This window comes from Erigeron canadensis, chromosome 3 (assembly GCF_010389155.1).
Source record: "Erigeron canadensis isolate Cc75 chromosome 3, C_canadensis_v1, whole genome shotgun sequence".
Lineage (NCBI taxonomy): Eukaryota > Viridiplantae > Streptophyta > Magnoliopsida > Asterales > Asteraceae > Erigeron > Erigeron canadensis.
In genome coordinates, this window is record NC_057763.1 from 25,893,057 (window position 1) to 25,909,172 (window position 16,116).

Consider the following 16,116-nt stretch of genomic DNA (forward strand, 5'->3'; position numbering starts at 1 on the left):
CCGATTAACCTATTGTTGATTTCGCTTCTTAAACTCATTACTTATGCTGTCGCAATTATTTATCAAATTATGTCTGTCAATGGCAACTTATCAAAATAAGAAACAAAATGTCTGTTATGGGATTATGGCTTCAAACGACTATCGTGCCCGGTAATCGGTTGAATCTAGAGACATGTACAAAATTAAATACAATCAAGGAATATGTTGTTCTTATATGTGCAAAATTTAGCAATCGTTGTATTTGTTAAAATATAAGAATAAAAGGACATTAATTCGTATATTCATTTATTTGAATTTACACACCGTTATAACGAATAACAAAAATATCACGTTTATTGGGTCAGGATACTCAGTTTATTATCAAAGCACCGAATCACTAACATTTAACCCATCAAAATTCACACTTTATAGCCTTAATACATGATTACGTAACTCTACATATATCATAGCGTGTATATATAATCAAAAATCCATAAACTAAAACTTATCGCAAAAAATGGTACATGAGTCTCTACTTGCAGGGGAATTTGTGTGTGTTCATAAACAGATCGATAGCCTGAGTTTGTGGGCATTGAAACACGAAATCAAAATAATATATCAAGATTACAAACTAACTTAACAACACATAGTGATGAAATAAGATATGGCTATTAAAAGGTGTCTTTGACTAACTATAGAACTTATAAAATGCCTCCATTGAATTTTTGTTACTAAATATGATACTAAGATTGTATCTTAAAATGAGAAGCATCAGTTGCAAAGTTCTTCCCAAGCTTCTTTGAAGAATCGCTCGATTTAACACCTACAATGCATTAAGAAAAACCGATTTTAGATAACTTGAGTAATAATTTGTTCTCAAAATCAAGATAAAAGCAAATCAATTTAGGAAAAATTTATTAGTGTAGCATCTTAGTGTGAGTATGAGATGATATAAGGAGAAAACCATAGAATTTCAGTGTTTAGAAAATTGTCTTGTTAATGGTGACAAAACAAATCAAAAAAATGATAATTTCTTTTACCTATTGAATTGAAACTTGTGAATAAAAGCCGTTGTTCCAGATGTGAAGTATCCAAGAATTACCAAAGCTTCCAAACTATCTCCCGCCACCACTCATGCCGCCCCCAAAAAAGTTAGAAGAAAAATCATCTATATCAAATTCAAATGAACTGCCACTACTAGGCCTGCCAATTCCACCAAATGATAATGAATATGTCTTCGAATTTGAACCACCACTTTGACCACCCATTGTTTGCCATTCATCAGGCGAAAATCTGAATCCACTTTGTCCCAGACCACCACTTCTGAATAACGTATGTCCGCCACTCTTTCCACCATTCCCCACATCAAATTCAGGACTACCCCTTGCATCCTCAAACAAGAGATGCAGATTTTACAAACATGATAACAATAATGACTGATGAAATATAACATTTAAATTAACAGTCAAACCTAGGGTATCAGTTAATTCTAAAACTATAATGCAGATTTGGCAAGATGTGTGACAACTTACAGCAATATGCAAACTCCTACAGATATAGTTCCAAGCAGCACATGTAGAAACTTTTTGGCGTGCAAATATAATTTCAGGAATGAACAAAAAATTTTGAGAATTCACCGCTGATGCTATCATGACATGCAGCCTAAAATATACACATAGCAACCACTGCCACTGATCCTTCAATTAGTTCTCCCAAATTGCCAGCTAGAATTCAATAAAGGGTACAAGAAAAAAGGAAATAAAAAATAACCCCTATAAAGGAGTCGAACACAGGACCAGCCGACCAGGGGATTAAGAAGGGTACAAAGCACCGATCCTACCAAGCCCAAACACGTTTCATATTTTTTATCATGTTATCTTGTGACTTGTGTATATAAATATTTCACAATTAAAAAAAAAGCTACTGTTCATAAGGCCACATGTTAATAAAGGAAGTAATTCTGTCTTAGCAATCAAAACAAAATGATATGTAATAAGTTCAAGAGTGCCCTGTACCTTTCTGATTCAACGTTATCATGTGTCTGCTATATCTTAGCATACCTAAACAGAGCAGCAACTTTCCAATCGGTAGAAACCATTATACAGAGAATGAACATAGTCTTATTTGCAAAATGAGCGCAATGGTATGAAAAACAACAAAAAAATATACAAATAAAAATAAAATCACCATTTTGTAACAAAGACCAAGTTTGGATAGGCAGTGACATTCAGACGCAAGAAGTAAATTTGGTCATTGTGTCTGGTGTGCATAGTGCTGTAAATCCTTTAAATTTTTTGTCAGGGAAATAGAAAGAGGATTTGTGAAAAACCAAGTTGAATAATGTCTTTGGCACAGCGAAAACAACATCTATTATAGGTGTTCATGAACCAGACAACCAAGTGGTTCTGGTTCTATACCCCATTTCGGATTGTGATTTACTAATTTAGGGTGTGCAAGTTTGCAGATCAAAGAAGAAAGCCATGTGCAATATAGAGTATTAATTTTAGAAAGCTGCTTTAGCCGGGGTGCCTTCTGCTTATAATAAGAGTAAGCATGACAACTAAAATGATAATGCAAACAATATTTTATAGACCACATTAGATGCTCCTTCTGTTTTAGTCGTTTTGATCTTGTTGATTTGTTCAACCTGAAAAGCACTCAAAATGCAACTTGTGAAGTAAATTAATGAATTTACTTGGTGACTTGGTCTTTGAAGCTAAGTAACAGGCATACTATACATAGCAAATGTTTATCTGTTCAGTAAACATAATTCAGTTTATCTGTGGATGCTTATTCCCATAGCAATAACTTCTTCACAACCAACCCTCAATCCAAGGCTCTACGGATAGGTAAATGGAGTCCATGATCGACTGATAATAGAAGAATTAGTACGACTTGATTTACCAAGTATTTTTAGAGGTATTAATTATGTATACCAATAGCCTCAAAGAAGCATTCAGGCAAATCTTGTATCCAAACACAACCAGACGATTATATGGCAGCTTCATAAATCAGAAATTACCAAAACACCAGAGTGCATAAAAAAGAACGGACACAAAAGTACAGAAAGAAAGAAACTTACCAGAAGAAAATCGGATAAACCCAAGTCACAAAAATTGCTGCGTGAACTCACAGTGCTTGTATCATGAAGCAGAAATCGTTGGAACTTGGAACTATAGAATATGAGTAATATTGGTCCAATATTATTGGACTAATGAAGGCGTTGAATGGGAAAACCAAACGATGTCTTTTGCATGATGCAGTGTCATTTTGAGCTATCAACAGGCTGCTTTTTGTTACCTATATACCTCACCTTCAAAAGAATCAGAGGTTACCCATGCCTCCGTAGATGTAATATTAACCTAGACACTATAAATTTTTATATGCTGAACAAATATTAAAGACTTGGAAAAATATTTCTGTATAGCATAGCATGATTGAATTATCAAAAAAAGATACAAGCAAATTATGTTTCTTCCCAAAAAGAATTACACACTACAGGTAAAAATACTGCAGCCTCAATATATAAACAAAAAATCCAATCTCATGCCTCCGTAGATGCCGAATATTACCAAGACACTATAAATATTTGAATAATGAACAAATATTAAAGACTTGAGAAAAGATTTCTGTATAGCATAACATGATTAAATTATCAAAAAAAGCTACAAGCAATTATGTTTCTTCCCAAAAGAATTACACTGCAGGGAAAATACTGCAGCCTCATTATATAAACAAAAAAAACCGATTTTCCACTTCCTCCGGAAAAATCCTCAAGAACACAACCTTTGTCCTATGAGAAAACACTGGTCACACTCAAACTGTAACGGTAGATTTTTCCTCAACAGAATCAAAGTTGAAGCTTCTTGCGACATCAAAGAACCGAGCCACGGCTTCCTCGGGGGTTCCAACAAGAACACCATGGCCTAGGTTCAGAATGTGACCCTTTGGTCCAGCACACTTCACAACCCTGTCATATAAACAGTTATAATTCTTTTAAGAGCACTAAAAGCATCTCTATATATGTCTAAATTACATTAATTTGGCCGAAAATGACACTAACCTATGAATTTCATCAGTCAAGGCTGGAAGAGGCGAAAACAAATAAGCTGGATCAACGTTTCCTTGTACGCTGATGTCATCACCAAGCCTCCGCCTGCCATCAGCCATATCAACTGTCCAATCCAATCCAATCACATCAACTCCAGTCCCTTTCATCTTTTCAAGTAATCCACCATTTCCATTGATGTAAAGTACAAGTGGGATCTCTGGACACCTCTTCTTTACAATAGCCACAATCTAAAAAAAGAAGAAAATAAGATTAGATCTTGGTAATCATGATACACCTCTGTAAATCGAAAATGCCAAAGATAGAATAAAATGGACTTTGCCTCGTTTATATAAGGCTTTGACCAAAGCTCCCACATATTAGGAGGCAATTGTCCACCCCAAGAATCGAATATTTGTACACAATGTGCTCCCGATTTCACTTGATATACCACGTACTCAGCTATAGCCTTGGTTAAATGTGATAGAAGAGCCTGTAAAACATGCGGTGCTGTATGACACATGCTTTTTATATTTGTATATGTACGAGTAGTACCACCTTCTACGATATACGTGGCTATTGTCCAAGGAGCACCCACAAAACCCAAAACTGCAGCTTTCCCATCAACCTGGATAATGAAAGACGATGTTATTTAAATTCCTTCAAGAGTTAACCTTAGACATCCTAGTCAAACCAATTACACGTACCATTTTAAAATCGATTCAGAATTTGTTACAAAATAGAAAGTAGAGACTAGAGATGCCAAGTTCAACTCATTATATAAAAAAACAGGTAAACCGGGGTCGTATTATTTGCTAATTGGTCAAACATGTAAATACAAAACAGTAGTTGAATGGAAACATAGTCTTTTTACATATTAACATATATTAGTAAATCAATTACTTTTGGAACTTCAAACCAAAAGTGTTGCCAGTTCAGTGCAACCTAACAAATCTTGACCCAAACCATTTTGACCCATGACCCAACACACCCAGCCTACACGTTTTTCAATCTTCGAAGAATAACATTTAACATCTTTTAACTATTTGAGGGGCAGATAAGAATCATAGGAAGATATTAGATTATAGACAATGAGTTGAAGATTAAAGCTAGTAAATTTTAATCTTAAAAGTCAAAATGTTATAACCTGCTGTCTTAGAATCTTGAGGGAATCACCAACAAAGTTTAGTTGATCCAAGTTGATTGGATGCAATGCTTTCAAGCCTTCCTCGGAACGAATTGGGGTTTGAATTACGGGCCCCCTCACTTCTTCTATGTCAAAGGGAACACCAAATGCGGGTAGAGGGGTAAGAATATCAGAGAATATAATAACTCCATCAGGATGGAAAGCTTCCCATGGCTGCAATGATATTTCCACAATGAGATCAGTTGTTTCAGATCTCTCTCTAAAAGATGGATGTTTCTCTGCAAGCTTTCTGTAAACCGCCATATACCTTCCAGCCTGACGCATCATCCATGCTGGTGGTCGACTTACTGGAAGTCCTCTTGCCGCCTTCACCAAAAGTGGTTCTGAATCTCCATTTATGGTAAGAACACAATTAAAACAGAAATGAAGAGAGTAAACTGAGGATTAATATTACATAAACATGAATCAACACTAATGACCTTAGAATTCAATGAGCTAATCTTAGTCAGGTTCGAGTGAGACAAGACTAGTTATCTTAATAATTTAGAATAGTTATTAATTGGACAAAAGTGATGTACTTGATTTGTGCACAAGAGTATATTTCTTGATCGAATCTACAAGCATAGTCACTTGTGGCAGCAGTATCATGAAATGCAAAGAAACTATTTGATTAAATAGATCTTTTTTGTAAATATTACTGGAAAAGGTGTTAAAAGCACAATCGCTTTATTCTTTTCGGAATTCATTGCTTAAATTTAATCACACCCACCCATACAAAAACATGATTATGGTCCATTTCCTTAATAACTTGATTGAGAAATGATATGCTTGCAGAGTGAAATCATATCTGCTGCAACGCTGTTTAAAATGATATTGAAGTTAAAAAAGATCCTCAAAGGTAGTAGCTACTGGATGTTTCAAGATGTCATAAATGGGTTTTGTAACATTTAGTAGATCATAGTTGGTGCCATGGATCTACAAGACTCATGGTCAATTATGATGAGGAATATGATTAAAGTTGCAGTAGTTGCATTCCTGGAAAGGAAAAAAAAAGAAGAAAAGGGCAGGACATTTTTGTTAAACACCTGTCGTTCTGGATTTGCTGGTTTGCAAATTTGACAAGTCTGGAGAGAAAGAACAAAGCTATTGAACATGCTTTCTTTACTTGAAAAACTACTACACGTAGAGACAGCTAACAGCTTTAAAGCCATAAGTAAGGATGGCCAAATGGCGGGTCAGTTAAGTAGAGGTGACCAAATGGATGGGTCAGGTCACTGGTCACCCTAGGTTCGGATTGAAAAGGGTCTGTTTTTGTATGAGTCAACTTGTGTAGCACACATCACAGGAGAGGTGAGTATTGGGAATTTTGCATTTGGTTAATTCTGTGGAAAAATAGGCTGGTTATGTAATGGGAAACATTAGTGCATGTCAAAAAGGGTCGATCAGGTTGACCCAAGTATACTCTAATGTGTACTTTTTGTTTTTGTTCTTTCAATGTTACGAAAACTATTATAACACAATGAATACAATGTTTGAACAAATTGGGTTTAGAAGGTTGTAAAGATTGAAAATAACACTTTGGCAGATTTCTCGACCCATTTCCTCTAAAATGTTTGAGTTGGCACTTAGGAAAGAGTAACCAAAGCCGGCACTTAGTATGGGTTGATATTGCCACCTACTTGGGATCATGGACTCTAAAATCTTGATCGGATCATTTCTCGGTAAGAAAAATTAACTGGTAAACTTTGTAGTTCATGCCTCTAAATACTATCTTCTTTTTTCTTTTTTACATGTATATGGGTATTGCTGTCTGTGAGATATAATGCTTCCAGAAGAAGCGTAGAACGAGTTAAATACTATTTATGATCGAACATTTTTTCAGGCGTACCACCCCAACACTGAGCAGAAAACCAGATGAGTCATATTCCTATATTTGAACATTATACTTGCCAATAATGAGCAATTATGACATCATAGTAGTTTAAGGTATTTATCATTCTGTCTACAGGTTTTAATCATTGTTATCTTGGTCAAACTTGAGAAACACATGTACACTATGCACTTGCTCATTTGTTAAGGTGAACATGCTTATATCTGTATATACATATTAGTATGTGAGGGGTTCCACACCTAAGCTTAGGTGCCGGGACAAACTTATATTCACTTTTCCCATATATTAATCTCATAATAATACAATGTAAAAGCAAAAACAAAGAACAATACCAGTAGAAGAAGAAGCAGAGGCAGAAGGGCTAACAACTCTGAACGGGTTGGAAGGTCCGACCCGGATACCATTTGGAGTAATTGAATTAAAGCCTGATAATGGTTGTAAAAAACTTGATGATTTCCATCCAAGACTGCAACAACCACACCCACTGCAATTTACATTACATTAACAAACAACAATTCATTAAAAATCATATAAATTAATATAATTCAAACAAAATAGTTTGATGGGTGTGTGTGAGAGAGGGGTACCTGTTTAAAGAAGCAAAACCCATTTGGGAAAAATTATAAAGTTTCAATCTTTCTTCTTTCTTTATATTTTTTTTTTTACGGTGAGTAATGATAATAATAAAGATAAGAAAAAGGAAGAGGAAGTGGAAGTGAAAGTGGAGTGGGAGTTAGTTTGGTTCTGCCATGGAAGGGTGATTCAGAGATGTGTTTTTTCTTATCTAAAACTGGATATCCATTTTCATTTTCGTTTTTTGTTTATCTTTTGTTTGATTGCTTCTTTATATACTTCCCGGTAAAAGTATTTACTATTTACCAGGATAAGGATAGCGTATGACCCGAAAACCTGGGACCAGGCCGGGTCACCCGGGTTTGACATGTGAATAACAAAAACCTTTTTAAACCCGAGAACCAAACCAAACCTGCTCAAACTTGCCCCGCCCTAAGGAATAACGGGTCGGCTCACGGGTTTGATTTTGTTGCTTTGTAGGGTCATGAATTTGCAAGGTTCAGCCCGGGTTTTGATTCCTACACATGCATACTGCTTACTGGAAGTATATAAAGTTGATACATGTTAAGATCTTATTTAAACTAGATATATAAATATATAGAATAGCTGCAAATAACAATTTTTCAACATGCATATATATAACAATAACATTACCTAATCTTTGTGAAGGGTTGATGGAAGTGAGATATAGACAGTTTTATCTCTACCTAGATGTAAAGATACTGCTTCTATAAAGACCTTTGGCCAAAAGAGACAAAGATAGAAGAATGTAAAAATTTAAGCACCATACATGTCGACCGAGGATCATTTGACTATATTAAGACTAAAGAAGAATAACAAAGTAACAAACATACCACACTTTAAAGCTAAATATGACATTTGAATCTATTAGATATAAGCATAGAGACACAATAAATATTTTCTACTACATAAACCAAGCATGGATTGAGGGTAATAGAAATAAAAAGGGTTGGAACTCAATCTCTTATAAATTCACAATGATGATCGTGTATGCATAATTGAATTAGAAAACAATGTCAAATTAGTTTTTCAAGTAGGTGATCAGTTGAACATAGTTGGAGTTGTTATGTAAAGACTTTTTTTTTTTTTTTGCAGTCTGTGTCCCGACCAGAGAATATTCAGGTTTCCGACCAGAGATTTTTAGTAGTGACGTTGCTGCTAAAGGATAGCGATGGTTGTAAATGCGACGTCGTATGAATACATACCTGATAATCGAATGAAAAAGTATAATTAACAAATGAGGAAAGCGAAAAAGAACGATGGTTGTAAATGTGAATGAACAAATAAGAAAAACACTCTTGACTGTTGACTGTCATAGTCAACAATGAGGAAAGCACTATTGACTGTTAACTCTCATAGTCAACTTATGTTAAAAGTTGAATAAAGATTAAACGATATTGTTGATTGTCATAGTCAACAATGTACGGATAACGTAACAGACTATTAGCAACGAGTCTAGTAGAATTACTAAAACACTGATCAGTCTATCTGACACCTTTTTTTTCTCTTTTGTATGCCAACAGTTTACTGACACGTAAGTTGAATGCGTGTACTGTTTTCTATTTTAAGATTTTATTTTAACATACAAAATGAAACGGGAAACCTTGTGATGGAATTTCTTGCCCCTTGCAACTTTGTTAATATTGATGAACTTAGTATAGCAAGAGTTTAAATACCTTATATCATGTAGGTGACAAAATCGATTCTATATGTAGAAAAAGTTTAAGTGCTAATTGATATTTTTTTTTGGTAAAATGATTTACCACCTTCGACTGAAGTTCACTAGAACGTAAATTTAAAATGTGTGAAACTTTTCTTAAAATAATGATTTTGACATCGTTTAACAAGAAGTGGCGACATAAAATGGTTTGGAATTGGAAAAAGGTGAAAACCAACTAAATTGACCACTCCTTTGGGGTTAGTTATTTTAAAAACGAGACAACTCCTTTTACATTTTAGTAATTTTTTATGATATGTTTAACATAAGTTTATGTGAACCTGGGTTTATGGTTTTCATTAGTCCGAGTTCATTAAGTTTTGTTCAACTATCGTGTTCATGAGTTTTCAAATCATAAGCTAGTTGAAGCAACTTTCGGAAAATAGCTTGAGCTTGTATAGAAAGATAAATTACCTAAGTATTCCGTAAATAACTATATTTCATCTTTTGACAATAATATCTTTGTACTTATACATCATTCTATACTTGTAAACTAGAGTATTTAGCTGCTTTATCAAACACATTATACTTGCAAAATTTTACAAGCTCTGATTACGGATTACCAACTTAATCTACAAGCTAACTTGTAAAACCTTATCCAGAAAGATTACTTCTTAATAAGATTTCTTCAAATTTATTAAAATTTCATATAGACAACCAAACTTTTGTGCAACCAAACAGACCAAGCAAATAGTGATTTCAGGACTTGGAGACTTGCAAATACTTTGTGTGTTTCTTTGCTTCATCATTTATAATTTTGTTTTTGTATTTTAATTTTTTTTTAATAGCTTTGGTATCATATAAATAACGCATCGGCAAGAAGTCGGAGCATAAGGCAAAACATTACAATTTATCATGTGAGCCATGACATATTAGATTTTCTATCATGACTAAAAATCTAAAAATAAGAATGAGTTGCAAACTTAAAATAAGAATGAGTTGCCCGGTAAACAACCTCATTCCTATGCTTCAACGTGACCACAATATAAAAGGACTCATTTATAATTTTGTTTGTTACCCGGACTAATGTGATGTTAACCTATCTGCTCACTTTATTGCACTGCATACCAGAGGACTATAACTCTATAAGTCTTAAAATTTTTAGTTGGCAACTTTATGGCTAAATTCATCTATATATTACTGCAATCAATCAACAAATAGAAGATGAGTAATACAGCAATGTGAGATATGATACGCACCAATGCACCATGGTCGATTAATGTAATGTTGTTTCGTGACCACAGTATGGTAAAGATGTGCCTACTACTATACAACCATATGATTGCGAAAGGAAAATGATAAGAAAGGCAAAAGGGTTTTTGAATTGAGACATGAAATATCCATATCAACCAAGTCCAAATCATCCAATTTACTTGTCCACCCTAACAACAATCATTTAAATTTAAATGTAAACCTAAAAAGAAGATCACAACACACCAAATCCCTTGTCATATCAGTGCCTAATGCAGATGGCACCCTGCTAGCGACAAGCCCTGCTTCTTGACATGTTAGTTTTCTCTAGCGAGACACGTGCCCTCTTCCTGTCCGTCCGGTCTTGCTTCTCCATAAACTCCCTCAAATCGTCACCAAACATATCAACAAACGTTTTTTGCAAATCCTCCAAGCTTTCCGTCTGTTTGTTTCCCCATAATTAGTCATACACTTGTTCACTTTTTCTTTTTGAAAAAAAAAAAAGAAACTTCTATTTATAGTTCATACCTCAGCCTTGGGGTTATTGTCCATCATTTTCATTAAATCGTGCAAAAAATCTCCCATGCCCTGCAAACGCTTAAGAACCTTAAGGTACAACTTGAAATATACATACGATACAACATTTTCATGTAAAAAAAACATGATTTCTATATAACTAAATTCAACTTTACAGAAGAAATCATTTGAGCTCGACATTGCCATCGCTTTGCTATAATGATATTACTATTAGGATTAAACTGCGCAAATCTATCTATGCACCTCTAATACATGTTTTACACCACCTTATGTACTGCATTAGTTACCAATGTAGGACAATTTTAAGCTAATTATTAAAATGGTTGCTCTGTTATATCACTTTTTCTAGAGAGGACAGAACCCCTAAGTCACTTTTTCACATGTTTGTTCTGTTAAACCTATATGAACATAATATATCCTCCTAAAAAAAATTATATAATCCTCCTAACAGCTTGATTACATGATCGAGTTGTGCGTTGATTATTAGGCTAACTTTTTAGCAAATATATCATTTCCTTATGGTTCTCTTTTTTTTTTTTGTGAACGGCTACTATTTCTACTTCTACTTCTAAATTACCCCAAATATTACTAGATGCACCATTGCTAGAGATTGAACCCTGGTCTTCTCAATAGGCAAGAACCTCTACCACCCTGCTTAAGCTTGAATGGCATGAATGGTCCTCATACACCTAAGTCGACAAATATACCCTTAACTTATCCATTTCTATCGCTTTCCATCATATATATATATATATAGTAAATCACAGAACAATGTATATGGCGCTCCATTTTCTTCTAAGACTAAGCATCTATCAACGGTAACTCACGTTCACTAAATGTAGAAGATCAGTGAAGTCGGGAGCTAAGTTTCACTACCTTTGAAAGATTGAAACTTGGTTTGAACAGCACGTAGAGTAAATTAGGCACAAAAACGAGGAGAATATGACAATTGCTTAATGTGTCAATCACGATGAAATTTGGGTTTTACAATGTAGATAATTTAGTGGAACTCGTTTGACTAAAGAAGATCGGACTATATGATCAACTACAGCTGAAAAGATTTCATTTTTTCAACGGCAAATTACTTACTGCACCTACATGACTCCTAAATAATCCTAAATACATTGTATCAAGTACGCAGAATGAACATTACTCTTTATACAATTACTAATTACTCGGTAATTAATTAATTAAGTTAGCCACATTGTTCATACTATACTTAATTAATAATACTGTAATAATTAAGCCAACCACGTTGATCATGCTAAACGGTGTCGTTTTCACCTTTAAAAAGTAAGTAACATGTCTCTATAGGTCCCAAAGGACAAAAAAGATATAAAAAAAAAATATATCTAGATATTTTTGATAGAAAGATAGAAAGAGAGTGTTTACGTACTTCTTTATCATCAATGTCGTCGAATAAATCAAGAGCTCCAGCATCATACATTGATTTTTTATTTTCATCTGATAATACTGCCATGCCATTTTTTCACAAATTTCTAATTAATTAATTAATTGGACAAATTTCTAATTCAATAACTGCAACTAAATGGGCTAACCTTACAAATGCCAAAATCTAATAAATAAATAAAAAGAAAATTACCTGAATAAGCTTCTTGAATTTTTTGAAACTTTCGATTAGCTTCTACAGCCTCAAGTGGAGGCTTATTTGTCCACTTGTCCGGATGCCATTCCTTAATAAAACACAAAAAAAACAAATTATCATTAAAATCCGACAATGATATATAAATATATATACATATATAATATCAAAACATATAAGGAACAGACCAGAGCGAGTTTTCGATAAGCTGAACGAATATTGGCGGAAGAAGCGTGTTTAGAGAGACCCAAAACAGAATAATAACAGGATCCCTCCATTAGATTGAATTAAAAGGAGAATCTATTAGAGTTTCTTTTTTTAATTTTCTCTAATTGTAGCGAAACCCCAATAGATATTTGCTACCAACTTCTTCTTCAATTTTCAACATAAATTTGGGAGTTTTGAGAGAGAGACAGATGGAGATTGGAATGAAACAGAACAAAAAGAGGAGATATAATAAGTAATTGGGTTAAGATATTTGTTTGGAGGAGAAACTAGGAAAAGATTTATGTGTGTTTGGTTTGGACCTTTGTCTTTTATTACTTCACACTTTCAGTACCTTTGGTTGTTTTTCTTTCAATAAAGTCGATGATTATATGTATAATAAATTTTTTTTATTTTTATCTATGTTAGGTAACGTTTATTAGGGTCTTAATAAAAAAAATCATGATCAAAAATACTTCATCTATTAACTTATCAAAAGTTTTTTTTTTTTTTTTGACTTAATAAACAAAACTTAACTGTATTATCTTAATCCAGACAAATATTATTTATCCATTCAATCATTTTATCAATTAATCATTTAATGGTTAAAAAATAAATAGGTCTTTAGAGTCCATTATTCTATAAATATTATGCTATTGGCTTACCAAATCATAAACTTTAAGTTAATAAGCAAATGCACATACTATTATATTACTGTGTAGTCATTTTGTTTTATCTATTAAATCATATGTGTTTAAAAAGTTAGTTTATCAAGTAGTTGACTATACTTGGTTATGAAGTCAATAGTTATTAAAATTAGTGAATGTAGTTCGAAACTAAATTATGCACACATAGTTAATGATTTAACTAACTTTGTTTTTAACTGCTTTTTGTAGTTTTTATTATTTTAAACGTTTTTTAAGGTAAATTAGCTTGCATCGTCATATTATATTGGTTATTTAGTCATTTGATTTCAAATCATAATTTAAAATATTCATCAACAGTGATATATATATATATAGCATTTATTGGAGCAAATAGAATTATCCAAAATTTTGCCATTGTCTGCCTACATATCATATTTTACCAATTGATTCAGGCTTTTGTATCTACCACGATATAGAAATGTATAATTTGTAATTTATAGGTTGTCGACATTAGTTGGTTAGAGTATTAAAGGTTCATTTGAATGAAAATAATCTTAGAGGGTCAAAACTGAATAAAACAATAAGCTGAAGTACTAAAGTTGTCTACTTAGTCAAATTCTACGGCTATACGCCAGGGAACATTCGAGAGCTTTGAGCTCGAGAAGATATTTTTGTGGAGTCAGTTAGGAATTAACCCCAATCATTACCAAAATTGCAAAACTACCCTAAAGTGCTATTGACACGTATGTTTTGGCTCTCTGGACGAAGATCGCGCGTGTATCATGTAAAGATACAGTCATACAACTTACAAGTGATCTCATCTGTGATTCTCTACTTCAATACTACTATATAAAGATTATACATCATTTGTTAAAAAGAAGAGTTACGAAATGATTATCTTACCCTTAATGAACTAATTTACATCACAAGTCTTTTATCTTTTAAATATCTCCGCCACCACCATTACATGTACATCAACATGTACTATTCGACATTCTGACCACCACTAATAATCACCACCATGACAACCCGTCGCCGACACCACCAACCATCATAACAGTCACCACCACATTACGCGGGTACCGTACTAGTTCGATATAAATAAACTAAGTAACTAACTTATCAACATGTTTCACTACAAATATAGAATAATGTATTTATATTATAATGGATAAACTTTGATCTTTAACATTATCTGTTGGATATTTTAGTGTAATTGGGGTTAACTTGTTTAATCAGTAACGTTATAATAATACATCATATAGGATTGGAGATGCGGAGTGCACGCCTATTTAAATTTATTATGAGCCCCTAAGGTCGGGGGTACGGGGGCAACGCCCCTGGGAGCGGGGTCAAGGGGCGGAGCCCCTGACTAATTGTTATGGTAAAACTCCTTCCGAAAATTTTATTTTCGGAATTCGAGGGACTAAATTTGCCAAATTCGAAACATGATATTTAACTGCCTAAAAGGCAGTTATTGGGCCTAATTAACATCCCGTAACAGTATAATCTGATCATTCTTTTTCTTTTTTTTTTTCTTACTGTGGTTCTTTTTCTCTCAAACACATCCACACAGAACATTCTTAATCTTTGATTGTATCCGATTGATTAGTTTGGGTGAACCATCAAATTGATTCAATCTGAAAGCGATCACGTGCCTTCAAAGATTTATTATATCCGGTTATTTTGTTTGTTATTTCGAATTTCCCCAACATTATCAACCATTGAATTCAATAATAAACAAAAACGTGATGCTTGTACTTAATAAAATTGGTTATAGATGTTAATATTAGTAAGAGTACACATAAATAATATAATTTGCAACTCATATGAAACAAAACACAATTCACTATATGCAAAACACCATGCGAGCCAATAAACCAAATGGTGCATTTACAATATAAAAGATGAGTCATTTGAGTGCATATAGTGCATTCACGTAACACTCATTTGAATAAATTCGAAACACCGGTATATATGGCATTTTCAAAAGGGATAACTGCACAAAAATAGAAATGAACTTTACTCGATTTCATGAAATTAGCAATATCCTTTGAAAGTTTTAGTTTTTAGAAAGCATCTTTTGTTTATTAGCAAAAAAAGTAATATATGACCTAGTAACCTGCTGACGTGTCAGTTTGATTTTTAATTCACGAAATTAGAAATGAACTTTGGATGAATTCACAAAATTAGCAATGTTATTATTTTAATTAATAATAATAATAAAATTAAAAAATAAATAATAATAATAATAATAACAACAACAATAATAACTTAACGAACGGTTCACAAACAGATAAACGAATAAAATGACTTGTTCATATTCGTTCGTTTGTGTTCATGAACGACTGTTCACGAACACAAACGAACGAACACTAATGAATGAACACAAACGAACGAAATATTTATAATTTAAGTATTTTTATTTAAACTTTTTACATTTGAAAAATCAAAAATACCATTCACCTTTATTCACCAATTTAAACATCTTCATCCAATATACCTATAATACTTTTCATGAAATAATTTACAGTATAAACCCCCCAACTTTTAATATA

General features: G+C 33.2%; 2 protein-coding genes across 3 annotated transcripts; both read right to left on the reverse strand.

Annotated features, from left to right (window-relative positions):
* Positions 1-3,567: 3,567 nt before the first annotated feature.
* On the reverse strand, positions 3,568-7,871 carry LOC122592885 (uroporphyrinogen decarboxylase 1, chloroplastic). Of its 2 annotated transcripts, none has more exons than XM_043765208.1 (6): positions 7,653-7,871; positions 7,398-7,549; positions 5,175-5,557; positions 4,371-4,655; positions 4,043-4,278; positions 3,568-3,949 (listed from the first exon to the last, which is right to left on the reverse strand). In XM_043765208.1, exons 1-6 carry the CDS (start codon positions 7,673-7,675, stop codon positions 3,796-3,798), a joined length of 1,233 nt encoding a protein of 410 aa, XP_043621143.1. In that variant the 5' UTR covers positions 7,676-7,871; the 3' UTR covers positions 3,568-3,795. The 2 variants fall into 2 exon arrangements, with proteins under 2 accessions (XP_043621143.1, XP_043621142.1); XM_043765207.1 differs by having other exon boundaries at positions 5,175-5,563.
* Positions 7,872-10,672: 2,801 nt separating this feature from the next.
* LOC122592638 (chaperone protein DnaJ-like) lies at positions 10,673-13,141 on the reverse strand. Its single transcript, XM_043764921.1, has 5 exons — positions 12,896-13,141; positions 12,708-12,798; positions 12,501-12,577; positions 11,096-11,155; positions 10,673-11,009 (listed from the first exon to the last, which is right to left on the reverse strand). The coding sequence occupies exons 1-5, from the start codon at positions 12,983-12,985 to the stop codon at positions 10,857-10,859; spliced, it is 471 nt and encodes a 156-aa protein (XP_043620856.1). The 5' UTR covers positions 12,986-13,141; the 3' UTR covers positions 10,673-10,856.
* Positions 13,142-16,116: the final 2,975 nt, after the last annotated feature.

What these genes read in the sequence shown, in the direction of transcription:
- LOC122592638 (XM_043764921.1), bottom strand. Translation starts at nt 12,985, where the DNA reads ATGGAGGGATCCTGTTATTATTCTGTTTTGGGTCTCTCTAAACACGCT. An exon ending in AATTCAAGAAGCTTATTCAG is followed by an intron (nt 12,578 to 12,707) that starts GTAATTTTCTTT and finishes ATGGCATGGCAG; the next exon opens with TATTATCAGATGAAAATAAA. An exon ending in ACAATAACCCCAAGGCTGAG is followed by an intron (nt 11,010 to 11,095) that starts GTATGAACTATA and finishes GGAAACAAACAG; the next exon opens with ACGGAAAGCTTGGAGGATTT.
- LOC122592885 (XM_043765207.1), bottom strand. Translation starts at nt 7,675, where the DNA reads ATGGGTTTTGCTTCTTTAAACAG. An exon ending in TCAAGATTCTAAGACAGCAG is followed by an intron (nt 4,656 to 5,174) that starts GTTATAACATTT and finishes TTCATTATCCAG; the next exon opens with GTTGATGGGAAAGCTGCAGT. An exon ending in TTGACTGATGAAATTCATAG is followed by an intron (nt 3,950 to 4,042) that starts GTTAGTGTCATT and finishes TTTATATGACAG; the next exon opens with GGTTGTGAAGTGTGCTGGAC.